The sequence below is a fragment of the Prunus avium genome, chromosome 3 (assembly GCF_965620075.1).
Source record: "Prunus avium chromosome 3, drPruAviu1.hap1.1, whole genome shotgun sequence".
Lineage (NCBI taxonomy): Eukaryota > Viridiplantae > Streptophyta > Magnoliopsida > Rosales > Rosaceae > Prunus > Prunus avium.
Genome location: NC_142286.1, coordinates 25006876 through 25023298, shown reverse-complemented (window position 1 = coordinate 25023298; position 16423 = coordinate 25006876). Strand labels below are relative to the sequence as shown.

General features: G+C 38.1%; 1 protein-coding gene, 1 long non-coding RNA gene and 1 pseudogene across 4 annotated transcripts; 2 read left to right on the top strand and 1 right to left on the bottom strand.

Moving 5' to 3' along the window:
* The first annotated feature begins 787 nt into the window (after positions 1–787).
* LOC110766976 (uncharacterized) lies at positions 788–1979 on the top strand. The gene is made up of 2 exons (XR_002528237.2): positions 788–1137; positions 1429–1979. It is a non-coding gene; the product is annotated as an uncharacterized LOC110766976 (long non-coding RNA).
* Positions 1980–2906: 927 nt separating this feature from the next.
* On the bottom strand, positions 2907–14960 carry LOC110766975 (uncharacterized; annotated as a pseudogene). The gene is made up of 8 exons (XR_015834488.1): positions 14440–14960; positions 14151–14242; positions 13816–13923; positions 12814–12920; positions 12521–12576; positions 11570–11747; positions 9519–9809; positions 2907–4117 (listed from the first exon to the last, which is right to left on the bottom strand). The product of XR_015834488.1 is annotated as an uncharacterized LOC110766975 (transcript).
* LOC110761381 (retrovirus-related Pol polyprotein from transposon RE1) lies at positions 4633–6410 on the top strand. Of its 2 annotated transcripts, none has more exons than XM_088250332.1 (2): positions 4633–6085; positions 6268–6407. In XM_088250332.1, the coding sequence occupies exons 1-2, from the start codon at positions 4876–4878 to the stop codon at positions 6276–6278; spliced, it is 1221 nt and encodes a 406-aa protein (XP_088106458.1). In that variant the 5' UTR covers positions 4633–4875; the 3' UTR covers positions 6279–6407. The 2 variants fall into 2 exon arrangements, with proteins under 2 accessions (XP_088106458.1, XP_021819538.1); XM_021963846.2 differs by having other exon boundaries at positions 4634–6085; positions 6238–6410.
* Positions 14961–16423: the final 1463 nt, after the last annotated feature.

Here is a 16423-nt window from a genome sequence, read left to right as displayed (position 1 = left end):
GATTGGTTGGATCTATTCTGATACCCATAGTACGTTTTTGACTATGTACAAAGAACTATGATGTTTTTTCTAGATCATAGGAGGACTTCTTTAACAGTACCTACGTAGTGATGAGATGTTGTTTTAAGGGTTTTGTGGTTGGGTTTTAGGTTGGTTTGTTTCATATAAGTTGTTTGACTTTTCTGTTTAGTCAATAGCATGAGTGGTACTCTTTCCAACCCTGGGATTTTGTTTCTCTGTGAAGGTTTTAACGAGGCCACCGTTAACATGCTAGTTGTTACCATGTAAGGTTCCTTTCAGTTTAATGAAATACCATTTTTTCTCAACAAAAAAGAGGACGATGTTCTAAATTATTTTAATGTAGAGGGAGGAGGTTCGAACTCAAATGCAAGATGGGCACACTATCTTAGCCAATTGGCCTAACCCACATTTACGAACAATTGTTTTAATTTTTTTTCTCTTATCAAATGGCATGGTATTATTTACGGAAATACTCCATTAAATATTTTATATTGAGGATTAGTCAATAAATTCTAATCTCATTTATTGGATCGCATGAATGAAAAACAAGTAATCCACTAACATAACTCATGGATGGCTAACGTATGTAAATGTGAAATACCTAAAGGCCATCAAATTCAATCTTGGGCCTAGCTATAAAACAACTTGGATAAGGGTAAACAATAAGTATAGCTATAAAACAACTTGGATAACATACATAAATATAAGGTTTTCAAAATACTGAGAAGGGACCAACATGAGTTGGTCCAAGTGGAAGGGGCTTGGATCCTTTAAACAAGAGGTCCTGGGTTCGATCCCAAGTACTTGCGAATAGAGGGATTTAGTCTCCGCAGTCGCGCGGGGATACCTTGGGAAACCAAAAATGCTGAGAAGGGTCAAATGACCCTTGTGGGCCTTGAGCATGGTATTTCTACATTTTTAAGCATGGTATTTCAACTTGTTTGCAGCATCATCTCCTCCTAATCATTACTCTTCCTCTCTTTTTGCCTTTTACTTTCCTCCCGCCATGCCTGTTGAAATGTGGAACATATCTGAGAGCTGTTGAGGGGTGCGTGTTTTGTGCTCAAATGCTCTCACGCCAATAAAACTTGAAAGCTAAGAAGAATCATTAATTGAGTAAGATTGTTAAATTTCATATGATATCATGGATGGCCATAAGCGTCTTAGTTTTCCTTCTTTACAAACTTTCTTGATAATGTGTGCTTTTATTTTGAAAAGCACATAAGTTAATTTTGATGCAAACTCACAAAGTATAATCACAAGTTTGCAACTTCAGTGAATCTATAAGACAAAATTATGTATGTTCTTCTATAATAGACTTTATTTAGTGCTTTGTGTTTCATCCAAGGTGCACAATTTTAATTTTGTAATGTGATAGTTATTCTGTCACTAATGTTATCGCACCAGATTTTAGGACACGAGAGATGAAGACGCAGGGCTTGAAACAAAGAGCGTATCCAAGAAATGGCTGCGGCATAGCCACCTGTTGAAACTCTTTCATCAGCAAAATTCTCCATTGAAAGCTTCAACCTTGACCCCTTGAAAGGTTGATGGGCAACCCCAAAGTGCCTACTAAGTATTCGCTGAAATGCCCCAAAGAGTCTGCGCGGGAGGGAAGAGAATATAAGTTTGATGAATGGGGTCGTCGTCTACCTCCAAGGTTGGGATTGGCATACCCATCTCCAGTTACTAAAGAATTGAACTAGAACAAGGCGAAAAACAAAAAGCAAAATTACAAAGACAGGGAGGGGATGGGTGAGGCGAGAGAGATGAGAAAGGACGAGTCTGGTTTCTTTGTTTTTTTTCTTTTCTGTCTGAGGTGCTCTGATTTTGTTGAAGCTTTAGCTGTGCCTTTTATTTTACTTTTGTTTTGTTTCTTGCAATTATATTTGTTTTTTACTTTAAATATGTATAGGTTTCTTTTTGGTTAAAAATCTGCCTAAGGCATTTGTTGTGCATATATTTTTTAATTTTTGGTCAGAAGCAGCTTTTGTGCTTATTTTTTGGTCAGAAGCAGCGTTGGGAAATATGCTTTATTAGGAACTGCAGCAGTTATGTGGAAATAGAACTGCAAGTCCATACTACTTACTACAGTTGTGGACTGTTTTATCACAGATCTCTTCAGATCTCTATCCTTCCAAAATCACCCTGCATCTCCACACCTATCTACTTCCGTTCACAAGCTTCACAGATCAAATATCAAATATCATTAACTTCTGAGACCACATAAAAGTGACCTTACCTACTGAATTTCAAATTTGACAACCAAATAAATATCTTTCAGATTTTCAATAAGCAATATTCATGGCAAATTATTATCTGGTTGTCCTGGTATATACCTTATTGAGACCAACTACTATAAGAGGTTGAGGAGATGCAGTCCGCGTTTCAACAAATTCGCAAGTGATTATGCACAAGAAAGCAGCAAACAAATAAAACCTATGCATGTTGAGAGAACAATTTGGTACAACAAAGTGTCATCTCATGCGTAATCTATAATTGCTTTAATAGTCCAAATGAATTCCTTAACCAGTAATAGAAAATTTCACATTTTAATAAGAGAGGAGAAAACCATAAGCCAGAAGAAAAATATCAACCACTTTCAGCACATGTCAAATGTGCTAAAGAATTAATATTGAAAAAGTATGATATAATGAGAGGAGAGGGAATCAACAAAAGAAAAAAAAAAAGCTCGAACTGTAAAACGGGGATGAATTCATATAAACAACGAAAATTATAACCTGTTCAGCTATGAGAATCTTTAGAATCGAGCGAAACACCAGCAGATGCTAAGCTTACAATGTCATCCATGTCCTGATATCTAGCAGCCTGCCAAACACTAAAAGGTCATCTTCAACTACAATTTATTTCATGAAACCAGGATATAAATTCCAATAAACTTCTCGTTGTATAAAACACAATACATCATATAAGTTGAGTTCTTTCAATCAATACAAGAGGGTATTTTCAAAAAGTGGATTAACTTCTGGAAAATAGTAAAATCCACCAGCTTTCCTGCATTGATCTACCTCTCACCCTACAACACTAATGTTACTCTGGTTACAACTTTTATAAGCCAGATAGTCACAATGTGCACTACAAAAAATATAAACCAAAACTGCTTCAGTGGCTTATTTATCACCACTGTAACTCAGATTTGAAGCTCACACTGCAAGCCAGCATAGATGGTCACAAAAGCTTCCAAAATCACATCTACCCTAGCTTTGAATAAATCAGTGACTAAATTAATATCCTTAAAGCAGACTTGATGGCAAGTAGTTCTTCTTCCCCAACTCTCTTCCAGATCCCGTCTATCATGAGATGGCCACTGAAATCTTCTATGCATGAAACATGCTCACTGCTGATATACAGCCATCCTCTGTTTCCCTCAACTTCTTAACACATTGGTTGTCTAGTAGGTGCAAATCAGAACTAGCTTCTCTCTTGCCACTACACTGGTTCAATTCCCAGTTCTCTTTTCTTTCTAGTAATTGAGAAACCTTTTCTGGGACAGTATTTAAGTCTAGAACAGGAAGGCAACCAGAAGACCCAACAGCTCGAGGCAACATTCCAATTGGACACGGGTTCCATGATTTTGCCAGAACCCATCTGTTAGTATTTTCGGCATCAGCATCTGTTCTCTTCACTACTTTTTTCTTTATTTTGCAACGTTTAATCATCTCCAGCTTCTTTGCTGCTTCACTCATAGATTCGTCTTGCTTCTTAAATACATTATTTGAATGTTTAAGAGAATCACCTTCTTCAGTAACATCCGAATTTGATGAAACTAATGAAGAGAGTTTCTTCAGTTTTCCCAATAGGTAGTTGTCCCCTGTCAGTTGAGCAAGATGGACGGCAGAATCCATGAGCTGGTTATTAGCAGAGGCTGATAGAACAAGACATTTACGCAGGAGTTCCATCAGAATTGCTTTCGATATTGTTTTTTCTCCTGAAGAAACTTTGATCTCAGCTACAGAATCTTTTTCAACATGAGGCTTTAATCCTTCAAAATTTTCGACAAGCCACTTAAACAGAGAAGAGAGGTGTTCAACTTGGAGTGTTTCTGCCCTATGGTCTGATGATGTGCGAACCCAACCTAAACAAATTCACGAAAGCAAGAGGGAGAACTCAATATTGATTTTTATTTGGCCTAATTCAGCAACTTTTACTTTAGAGCTTCGTAACCTAAAAACTTTAGTTGCAACCAAATAAAATATAGGAATTGAAATATGCAATATGGACAGGCAAAAAAGAAATATATCTCAAAACTCTCTGAACTCGGAAAATCAGACTGTCTGGTCGTTATTGCAGACTAGACCACTGATCCGTGTCCATTTATAAAAGCAGTCCAGTTAAAACCAAGTAAATGCACAGACTCACCATAAGTTTTACCAGTATATATCTGAATACCAAGCAACTAATACAAAGAAAAATCAGGTCATGTGATTATTAGCCATAACTCTATGGTTGATCAAAATGATCATCACACCCAGCAAAAACCAGAAAATGGTCAACACACCCATGCTATGACAGCTGCTATGCTCCAACGGTCACAAAGGCATATTCAACACAAGGACAAGCATATTCCTTATTCTTATCCGATGAGTCATCATCAGGGGTCCTTGTCCTAGGGTTTCCTGTATAGTCTCTTGTGTATATATATACACCTTTTACCTCCATTGTTAAATAGAAAAGAAAACGGTAGTCTTTATTGACTGATACATTGACTGTAACCCATCATCAATAGTAATAGAAATATACTCTTTTCCTTCTCAGTATGAATTCTATCATGGTATCATGAGCCATTAACACCACACGGTAAAATTTCTTTGCTGTCCTCTCTGGTCTCCTGCCATGGCAACCCCACCTTTCACTAACCCTTTCTCTGATTCTCTTCTTCCCACCTCTGACCCTGCCCTACACACCTACACCCCTCCCATCTCTAACCACCATGTTTCTAGCCTTCTTCCTATTAAACTAACCCGTGATAACTATCTTTTGTGGAAAGAACTCTTCCTTCCTATTCTTCAAACCTCTGATTTCCTTGGTCTCATCAATGGTACTGACTCCTGCCCAACCCAATACATCCCTAATCCCGAAAACCCTCTTAACACCATTGTTAATCCCGATTTTCTTTACTGGTTTAAAAAGGATCAGACTTGTAAGATCTGGATCCACTCTTCACTCTCTGAAAGCATCCTTCCCTATATAGTCGGCTCCTCCACCTCTAGAGATCTCTGGCTCACTCTTGAAAAAAGGTTTGCTGCCATCACAAGATCCCACCTTTTGCAGCTCAAAGCTCGTCTTCAGAATCTCAAAAAGGGGTCTCTACCCATGCTGGACTATCTTCAACTTATCAAACACACTGCTGACTCTCTTTCTGCTGCTGGTGCTCCTCTTGATCCTACAGATTTCATTGCTCATGTTCTCAATGGCCTCCCTGCTGAGTATGATGCCTTTGCTACCTCCATCAGAGTTCGTTCTGACCCTGTCGACCCTGAAGAACTCCATGGCCTCCTACTTAGTGAGGAAATGGCTCTTGCCCAGCGTGCCTCTCTCAACAGCGACTCCTCATCTCATGCATTTCACACCTCCTCCCAAACCAACAATAAAGCTTTCCCCTTTTCCAATAACTCTCGCCCCTCTTCCTCCACCAACAGAACCTCAAACAAACCTTTCCAATCCTCCAACAACTCCTCATCCTCGTCTTCTTTTCGCCCTCCATACCGCCCCTCCAATTATGTCAACTCTCGCATCAAATGCCAAATTTGCAACAAACCCGGTCATACCGCTATTACTTGCCGCAACCGTCACAACCACTCATATCAAGGCCATGCCCCTTCCCCTCGTCTCACTTCTTATTCTCCCACACATCATAATCCCATTGCCTCTTACACCTCATATCCCTCAAGTCATCCCCACCATACATCCACATGGTATGCTGATACAGGAGCTACAAATCACATCACTCATGACTTATCTACCATCTCAATGCCATCTGATTATGCTGGTTCTGAAAAGGTAACGGTGGCTAATGGACAGACTCTTGACATACACCATTCTGGTAACTCCATTCTCTATTCTCCTTCCTCTAAGTTTTCTCTCAAAGACATTCTGCACACACCGCATGCCACTCATAATCTCCTCTCCGTTCACAAGTTTGTTAATGACAATAACTGCCATCTCATATTCACTCCCTCTGCATGTTTTGTGAAGGACAATCTCACAGGCAAAATCCTTTTTCAGGGCCATACTGAAGGTGGCTTATATCCTATTCACCTCTCTTCTCAAAAGAAATCACCTTCCTGTCTTATGATCACTGCTTCTCCATCTCTCTGGCATCAAAGGACTGGTCATCCGTCTGCTCAAATACTACAACAAATCATCTCCAAAAACAATCTTCCAGTTTTAGGCAAATTTAAGGATCTATCTTTTTGTAATTCTTGTCCGTTGGGAAAGCAAACTAAGCTTCCTTTTCTTTCTCCCTCATGTATTTCACGTTCTCCTCTGGAATTAATTCATACAGACCTTTGGGGACCATCTCCTACTCCATCTTTTTGTGGTTTTCGTTATTACATCATTTTTATTGATGACTATTCTAAATATTGCTGGCTTTATCCTTTACTCACCAAATCTGCTGCTCTCACTGCTTTTAAACAATTCAAAATACACATTGAAAAATTACTTGACCACAAAATTCGCACTCTAAGGAGTGACAATGGTGGTGAATTCACCAACCTTGCCTTTCAACAATTTCTCACTGCTAATGGTATAACCCAACAATTTTGCTGTCCTCACACTCCTGAGCAAAATGGCTTAGCCGAGAGAAAACATCGCCACATCATTGAGCTCACAAGAACTTTGTTTGCTCAATCTAATCTTCCATTAAACTATTGGGTTGAGATTGCTCAAACCTCGGTCTATCTAATTAATAGAATGCCGAATAGAGCTCTTCACTTTATTTCTCCCCTACAACAATTATTTCATTGTACCCCAGATTACACATTTTTAAAAGCTTATGGGTGCACATGTTATCCCTGGTTGAGACCTTACTCAAAGCACAAATTGGCTTTTCGCAGTCATCCTTGTGTCTTCATTGGGTATGGCACTCAACACAAGGGATACAGATGTCTTGATATTAAGACTGGACGAATTTACACTTCTCGCCATGTGACTTTTGATGAACACTCATTTCCATTTCATCAACCCCCACCCACAGCTGCCCCACCTTTGACTCCCTCATATCCTCTTTATACCCCTATTTTACCTTTACCCCCACCTCCTTTACAAACAGACCCCACGCCTCCTACCTCCTCTCTACCTAATTCCCCAATATCATCACCAGCTTTATCCCCAACTACCAATCCCCTACCTTCACCCCTGTTCCCTTCCTCTTCCACAAATATCACTCCCCCCATTGATCATTCTTTATCCATCCCACTCACCATTTCCGCCCCAACCCCAGTCCCTTCTCCTCCTCCTTCATCACCTTCTCTCACTCATAATCTTCATCCTATGCAAACACGTTCAAAATCTGGTATTACAAAGCCTCGGGTTTTCACCACAAACCACCCATTTCCCACTGCTCTTGCCTCCATTCCCACAATTCCTACCCCCACCACATTTGCTCAAGCCTCCAAAAATTCCAAATGGTTGCAAGCTATGCAGGAGGAAATCTCAGCTCTTCACACAACCAACACATGGACTCTTGTCCCACCAAGTCCTACACAAAATGTTATTGGTTGCAAATGGGTATTTCGAGTAAAATACAAGGCTGATGGCACTCTTGACAGATTTAAAGCTAGACTTGTTGCCAAAGGTTTCCACCAACAGCCCGGCTTGGATTTCACTGAAACCTTCAGTCCCGTGGCAAAACCAACAACCATTCGACTCTTACTATCCCTTGCTGTGCAACATGATTGGCCCATAACTCAGCTTGACGTGTCCAATGCATTCCTTCACGGCACCCTTCATGAGGATGTTTATATGCAACAACCTCCAGGTTTTGTTCACCCCTCTCATCCCTCATATGTGTGTAAGTTAAACAAATCCCTATATGGCTTAAAACAGGCCCCTCGTGCCTGGTATGAGGAATTATATCACTCTCTTTTATCTCTTGGCTTTATTCCCTCTAAGGCAGACCCATCTCTCTTTGTTAAGGCTGATCATTGTCTAACGTTTATTTTAGTTTATGTGGATGACATAATCATCACTGGCACATCTTCTATCACCTGCCAATCTCTCATCTCCCAGCTCAGTGCCAAATTCTCAATGAAAAATCTAGGTCCTTTGCACTATTTTTTGGGTATTCAGGTTCAACGCACTGCCGATACAATGTTTCTTTCTCAACAGAAGTACATATGTGATCTCCTTACTCGATTCTCCATGTTGGACTGCAAACCATGCTCAACACCTTCTTCCTCTCAAAAACTGGACAATACAAGTGGTGAAATCCTCTCTGATCCTACCACATATAGGTCTCTCGTTGGTGCCTTACAGTATCTTACATGGACCAGGCCAGAAATTGCATTCTCAGTCAATCAAGTGTGCCAGCATATGCACACTCCTCGTACTCCGCATTTGTCAGCCGTGAAGAGAATCTTGAGATATCTAAAAGGCACACCAGCTCATGGCTTGCTCCTTCGCAAAGGCAATCTCAACCTTACAGCCTATTCCGACGCAGACTGGGCTGGTTGTCCCATTGACCGGCACTCTACCACCGGCTATTGTATCTTCTTTGGCCAAAACTTGGTGTCTTGGAGCTCGAAGAAACAAGCCTCTGTCGCTAGATCTTCAACTGAAAGTGAATATCGTTCCTTAGCTCACACAGCCACTGAAATTTTTTGGATTTGCTCTCTCCTCAAAGAAATTCATTTTTACCTAGATAAACATCCTCTCATCCTCTGTGACAATACCAGCGCCATTGCCCTAGCCTCGAACCCCATCTTTCATGCAAGAACCAAACACATCGAAATTGATTATCATTACATCCGTGACCTTGTTACCAGCAACATTATCTCTATCTCTCATATCTCCACCCATGCTCAATTAGCAGACCTCTTCACAAAGAGCCTTCCTAAAGCCATTTTCAAAAACTTTCAGTCCAAGCTCACTACTCCAAACCCGCAGTTGAGCTTGCGGGGGGATATTAGCCATAACTCTATGGTTGATCAAAATGATCATCACACCCAGCAAAAACCAGAAAATGGTCAACACACCCATGCTATGACAGCTGCTATGCTCCAACGGTCACAAAGGCATATTCAACACAAGGACAAGCATATTCCTTATTCTTATCCGATGAGTCATCATCAGGGGTCCTTGTCCTAGGGTTTCCTGTATAGTCTCTTGTGTATATATATACACCTTTTACCTCCATTGTTAAATAGAAAAGAAAACGGTAGTCTTTATTGACTGATACATTGACTGTAACCCATCATCAATAGTAATAGAAATATACTCTTTTCCTTCTCAGTATGAATTCTATCAGTGATTACCCGTCTCATATATCACTGCTTCCTGAGTCTCAATCATATCAAGAACTGCATTCAGAAGAGCCAGAAGTAACTCTGGTTCCTTATTTGAAAATTTTGTTATCACAAGCTTCCACTCATTCAACGAAATATGTAGGCTTGGGCTATTTTGGGTGTTTACTGGAAGCTCCGAGGAATCTGAGGAATTTATACCCTTCAACAAGAACTCCATCAGTACAGAAACAACTTCAGAGGAGAAGGCAGAATACAACCCTACAAGGCTTTTCAATATCTTGGTAAGGTCTTTCTTAGAACCTGAAAAGAAAGTACCTCAATTAACATATAAAACATCCAAGTATTTAAAGACATCATTGAAAAGTTAGCTGACAGATTGAGATCCTCTCTATTTGCCCTTCAAATGGACATCTAGTCATGCTTAAGATGAACGTGAGCATACTATAAAAATAAGCGACTTTCTCTGAAACAGTTTTTGAACATTCTAATCAATAATAAGACATGCAATAACATATCCTTCAAACTTTAGAGCACAGCTTGGGCTCCTCCCCATTTGTCTTTCAAATGTTGACAGCTATTTTTAAAGATGAGTGACTTTCTTTAATATATGCTTTCAAACATTCTAATTATGATTGGCAGTAACAGTGAAAGACCAGGTCCTCTACATTCAGAAGGCAAAGTAAAGGAGCCCAATTCTTAACTCATTAATGTGATATAATAAGTAATCCTTCACAATGCTTGCAATGACTAATTACAAAAAAGGTAGCCAAGAGGGAACATCAAACAAAGTTTTAAATAAGGGCATTACATCATCCACAACTTCAAAAAGAAAGAGGGGAGTAGGTTCAGATACGCAATTCTATTTTTTCAAACTATTAACAGATTCTCAATATGTACTCTGTTCTATCACTAGTACCTATCCAATTCCCTATCATTTATGCCTACAGGAGCAAGTGCCCAGTAAATGCTAATCCAGTGGTTTCACATATCACAGAGTAAAACACTTTCAAATATAAAAACCAAAAAAAGAAATCTGTAGGTGCAGCATTACTTCAAAGAATTTTTTTTTTTTAAAAGAGACAATATCATTCCAAAAAAGAACAAAACATCAACAGAACACAAGATGGCCAAGGAGGCCACCACACAAACAAAAAAGTAAAAAACTCCACACTACAAAGCTACGGCTTTCCAATCTAGATGGATAAGCTGAAAACTAATCTCCCTAAACTCTGCTGAAACAGACGCCCAAAGTGATGCCCAGACTCGGATACAATCCCAGAGCTGCTCTACCTCGTCCCCAATCACATCCTCAAAGATTCTCCTATTCCTTTTCCCCCAGATTACCCAAAAAACTGCCATCATGGCACAATTTCCCAACACTGAACCCTTTAAAGAAAATATGTTAAATCAAATCTAAAACTTGACATATGAAATATATGTACACGTCTGAATAGAGAGTATACATTGTATGCATGATATATGTAGACAATTAGTTCTTTACAGCAGCTTAGCTGTGTAAATGCCTTTTTCTTAGAACACAACATAATTCTGACTCTCCCATGTGTTTGCGAGATAGTTTGCTGACCGAAATACATACCATGATAATTTCTATTTCCATTCCATTAAAAAAAATAGAATGTTCTCCAAAAGGTAGCTAAAAGGACAAACTCTAAACATGAATTTAAGCATATAGAAAATTATAGCTTCCTAATTCATTCATATGCAGTGATTTTCCATCTGCAGAAAATAACTCCGAATAAACGGTCCTAGATTATTCCTTGACAAAAGAAAGGGTGTCAAATTTCTCATGCCAGATACAAAAGAAATATATCCTAGACATCAAATTTTCAGAAATTTCCAACAAGCATATATTTCATTGTTCGATTATGACACAGTACAATCCCTACGAAATGTGGCTGCAATTCACATGAAAGTTCTGTCATAGATCCAACGGTGTATTGCACACTACATGTAAAATCATTGGAAAGTATTATATCTTATAGATCACAAGATTTTAGGCACTATAATCAACCAAATGTGAAGAAATAATATTTTCATACCACGTTTTTCTTTGACTTTTGAAGAACGCAAGTGAGGAGTGTTCTTAATTCTTAAGCAGAAGGCCAATTCATGGAATTTCAACCTTATCTCAGTTTTGATGCCAGCAGTTTCATTGCCATGAAATGGAATTGCCTTCTTCTGAGGCTCCCAGTAATAGTACTTCAACCAATCAAGGGCCTAAAAACACCAACCATGGATATAGTTTAACTTCCCAAATTTAAATTGAGTCATTGCTTGCAAATATAATTGGTAAATGCATGTTTGTGCCGCACAACAACAGGGAGAAATAAATAATTCATTGAAGTATAGCAAAAAATAAAGAAAAAGAGAAGAAAAAAATTGCCTTAAATTAAAGCAAAACAAAATATACATAAGAAGCTAGTTGAAGCTGGAGAATGAATCAACATGAACTTGCAGTTGAGCCATGTTCAATATAATTATATAATTATTCCATACAGTGACAAGTTTCATAGTAGTTATCCCATGTTCCAAACCATAAAGGATTAAGATAAGTGTGGAGGGCCACTTTTATCCTTAAAAAAACTTGGTAATATTTGCCCTTCCACAAACAAATAAATTGTTGATGATAATAAACTCTATTATTATATTATATTTATAACACTAGGGACTTATATAGTTTAGAATTTTCCACAAGTTAAATAAGTGAATACGTTATATCTTCCATAAATAGTCTCTTGCAGTCAAATGGAAAACCAAAAGCCAGTTGTAACAACTTTTAATAGAACTCAGAAATCTTATCAACAAAACAACCATTCTGTGCAGCACCACAGTCAGTTGACCCAAACACAGACGAAGTCTTAGTAGGAAGCCTATTATAATTATTCATCATCTAATAAACTAGATGCGTTAGACATAAAATCTAGTCATAAAGTGTAAGTATTAGAAGAATCTGATGGAACTAATTTTGAATTACCAAGCATGATGCATACCTTAACTGAAGCACTACGTACAACCTCAAGTGCGGGAAGTTCACGATGAGATCCCTCTAAAAATTAAGCAATAACCAAGTGAAAAAAAAAAAAAGAAAAAAAAAAGATCAATCCAGGGTATCATAAGTGTTCCATAGATTACTTGAATACCCAAAGCCCAGCAGAGAGTATTCTTCGGCCGACTGGGCATGGCCACATGGCTGGTAGTCTAGACTAGGGGAAAGCCCAAAAGCTTAACCACTGAACCAATGAACAAACGATAAATATACAAATTAAAAGTCCGAGTTGCTCACCATGACGAATATCAATCAGTGTGCGGGGAATGCCAATTGCATCAGCAGCCACAGCAATAGAAACCTCTGTTTTCTTCCGTGTCTTCTCAACAACACCATTCACAAGCCTTAATAAAAAAAGACAATGATTGTGAATATGTAGCAGTACATGTGACGCACATAAACAGGAGGCAAAAATAAATATGAGCTTAAGCATTCCCCTAAAATTTTGAGAGAAATATATATATTTATATATGAAGTACAATTCTCGTATGGCCAATGAATCACAAACACTTAATTTCTCTGTTGTATGCCTAATCATGTGAAACCCTGAAAGGAGGCATACCACAAATAAACTATATTGATATATTACATATATCAGTAATGTGATAGGACATAAACTTATAAATTCTGCATGTTACAAGAACACATGTAAAAGAAAAAATATTATATTGAAGATATTAAGCACTGAATGCACATATCAAGAAAAATTCCTGACAAGAATTTTGGATGCTTAAGGATTTTCTTCCAAATTACCAGTACTAAGAACATATACATCTATCATGCCTCCCTAATATCTTGCTGGAGCTCTTTCTAAGGCCTAAAAAATTTTAGTCAGTCAAAAAGAAAATTTTGATATTGGTGAACAGGTCAACAACACAAAATACAGGACATCATGCAACTACCCTATGCATCTTACAAGTAGTCCACCTCTTGATCAGCCATCCAAACCCACTCCAAACTACCACACAGAGAGAGAGAGAGAGAGAGAGAGAGAGAGAGAGAGAAACAGAGAAACGGAGAAACAGATAGGCAGACAGACAGACAGAAACAGAGAGACTGTGTGTGTGTGTGTGTTTTGACTGAGCATTATAGTTGATCAAGGACCCTTTTCTACAAATTATTGCAGTGTGGTTACAACGGTAGTAATACTAAGCATATACATCCATATATCACAATATGATAAGGGAGTCGATAAAAGAACGAAGAGATTTAAGAACCAAAACGAGAAAGGAGCCACACCTCATTATTGCCATACAATATAACATGGCCAGCATTTCGTCTGAAAGTGAAGCATCACTTGATTGATCCCCTCTGCAATTATCCAAAGCATCATTTGACTGGTCCTTCCTATAATTCACAAAACACATACATGAAGTTGTTACCAAAGTAGGACAACTACATTATCTTCGGTTGGAATTTAAAGCAATAAATGACAATAAAATACAAAAGAACCACAAAGCAAAGAACATTTGGCATTATCCCCTGCCCCTGCCCCTCACCGGGGAGGAAAAAATAAAGGAAAGATATAAGAAGTTTATCCAAACATGCTCAGAGAATTTGGCAGTAAAAGGTACCTAAAGTGAGGATCTTTTTGCTGAATTTCAATAATCGATGACGTTACTTCAATTACAACAGGAAGACATCCTCTGCTTCTCCATGCTGATATCTTTAAACAAGTAGTCAGAGATGAAATGCATATATACCATTTCCAGAAACCACCAGAAAATTCAATTTAAAGCAGAACCCACTTTAATAAAATAACTTCCTCCACCGTTTACAAATTATAGCAACAAATAAATAAGATACAATCATATTCAACAACATGAAATTTCTGATATAGTGCTAAAGTTGTGATTTTCTTACTCTTCTTAAAGCGGAGGCCACAGAATTAGGTGAATTCGAAAAGAGAGATTCGTCGACGAAGAGCCACTCGTCCCAGCTCAACCACGGCACTAATTTGTAGCTGTAGGATGATGATGACGACGTTGATATCCCAAGTTGGACATAATCTGTTGATTCTTCCTTAAACCCTAAAAGTGCCTCCATCAGAACACTCTTCCACTCGCTTTAGCTCTAGAAACGATTTAATAAAGTAACAATTAATGATAAACCAAATTACATACGAGAAAATTAGCAATCAGAAATTTAATACGAAACAAAAAATAGTCCTCCCAAGATGAAAATTCAAAAGAGGTTGTAGTTTTGAGCTCTGAAGTTCTGAACCTAGCACCTCTTGTTGCCAGAGAGGAAGAGTGAGTGGTCGTTTGGTTTTGGCGGCTAAGCCACAGGTATTGGAATTTCCTTACTATGCTCGAAACCAGGGGTCGGCACGGTCTGGTTCGGTGCCCTTTTCGAACTAAATTAGACCTATGCACTTTTAGGATCCCGAGACTTTGCATTTAGCATCGGTGTATTTATTAAAATCTTGATCATTTGATTAATCTAATGATATTAATTAACCCACATCAGCATATTTATCTTATCTATATATATAAAGTAAAAGACAAAAAATGGTAAAATATTCAAAATACCAGAAAATACCCTTGATTTAACTGAAATTATTAATTCAATGAGGATAATATGGTAAATTCACACTTTTTCATATTAAAAACAATTAAAATTAAAAGAAAAATTAAATAATGGATTCTATTTTTATGGAACACAACTACCCATTATATTTTTTAATTCAAAAATAAATTTAAAATTTTTATAAAAAAAGATTCTCACAGGCACAGAAGCGCGTGCGGAGAGGCTAGTATATATAAAGCAAAAGGCAGAGAATGATAAAACATTCAAAATACCAAAAAATGCCATTGGTTAATGCAAACATTAAAAATTGAAATTATTAATTAAAAGCTTATTTATGTACATGTCTCATGTGCTTTCAAAGTTGTCTCAAATTACCACATATACTTTAAAATGTCTCAAAATACCCCCACACTTTTAAAAACGGTCTCACGTTACCCGTTCCGTCAGTATTAAGAGACGTTTCGTTATGTCGTTTGGGCCCCACTTCTTTGCAATTGCTTAACATTGGATTTTAGGGTTATTAAGTTTCAGAAAAGGAGGTATTTGGGTGAGAAGGGGAAATTTGGAGAAGAAGGCTAGGGCTTATGAAAATCTGAGATGGGGTTCGGATTTTGGGAGAATTTGGAGAAGAAATCACGGGTTTATACAACTCTGAAGTGGAGTTCGAAATTGGGAGAATCTGGAGTAGAAGATTAGGGTTTATGAATCTCTTAGTGGAGTTCAGATTTGGGAAAGAGGGAAGGGGGTCGCACGATTTGGGAGAAAGGGGGGAAGGGGGATTTCAGATTTGGAGGTTCAGCTGGTTCTTCTCTGTGTGAATACTAACTGAATTGAAGAAGAGATGGAAACAGGAGAAGCAAGGCATGCCCAATGGTGTCATTGTGGGAAGTTAGCACGGATGCAGACTTTGTGGACCACTTCAAACCCAGGGCGAAGATTTCTAGTCTGCCCAAAGTCAAAGGTAAGAATGTTTAAGATCAAATTTTCAGTCATTGTTTTGGGCATCACAAATTGATAGAGTTATTATAGATCAAATTTTCAGTCATTGATAAAATTGATCAAATTTTCAGTCATTGTTCTTGGTTGATTCAGGGAAGTGGTGAAAAAGGATGTAGGTTTTTTCAATGGTTTGATGCAGAAATGTGTGAGCGTTCAAAGTCTTTGATACCTGGTTTGCTGAGGAAGATTGATAGGGTGGAAAAGGAAAATGCAAAGATTCGAGCAAAGTCAAAAATATTGTGGGCTGCTATGTGGCTTTCCTGGTTGGTGGTGTTTGCCATGAAGATGAATTAGGAGGAATTAAGAGTAATATGTTTTG

What these genes read in the sequence shown, in the direction of transcription:
- LOC110761381 (XM_021963846.2), top strand. Translation starts at nt 4,876, where the DNA reads ATGGCAACCCCACCTTTCACTAACCCTTTCTCTGATTCTCTTCTTCCC. An exon ending in TCTTGACATACACCATTCTG is followed by an intron (nt 6,086 to 6,237) that starts GTAACTCCATTC and finishes TGTTTTGTGAAG; the next exon opens with GACAATCTCACAGGCAAAAT.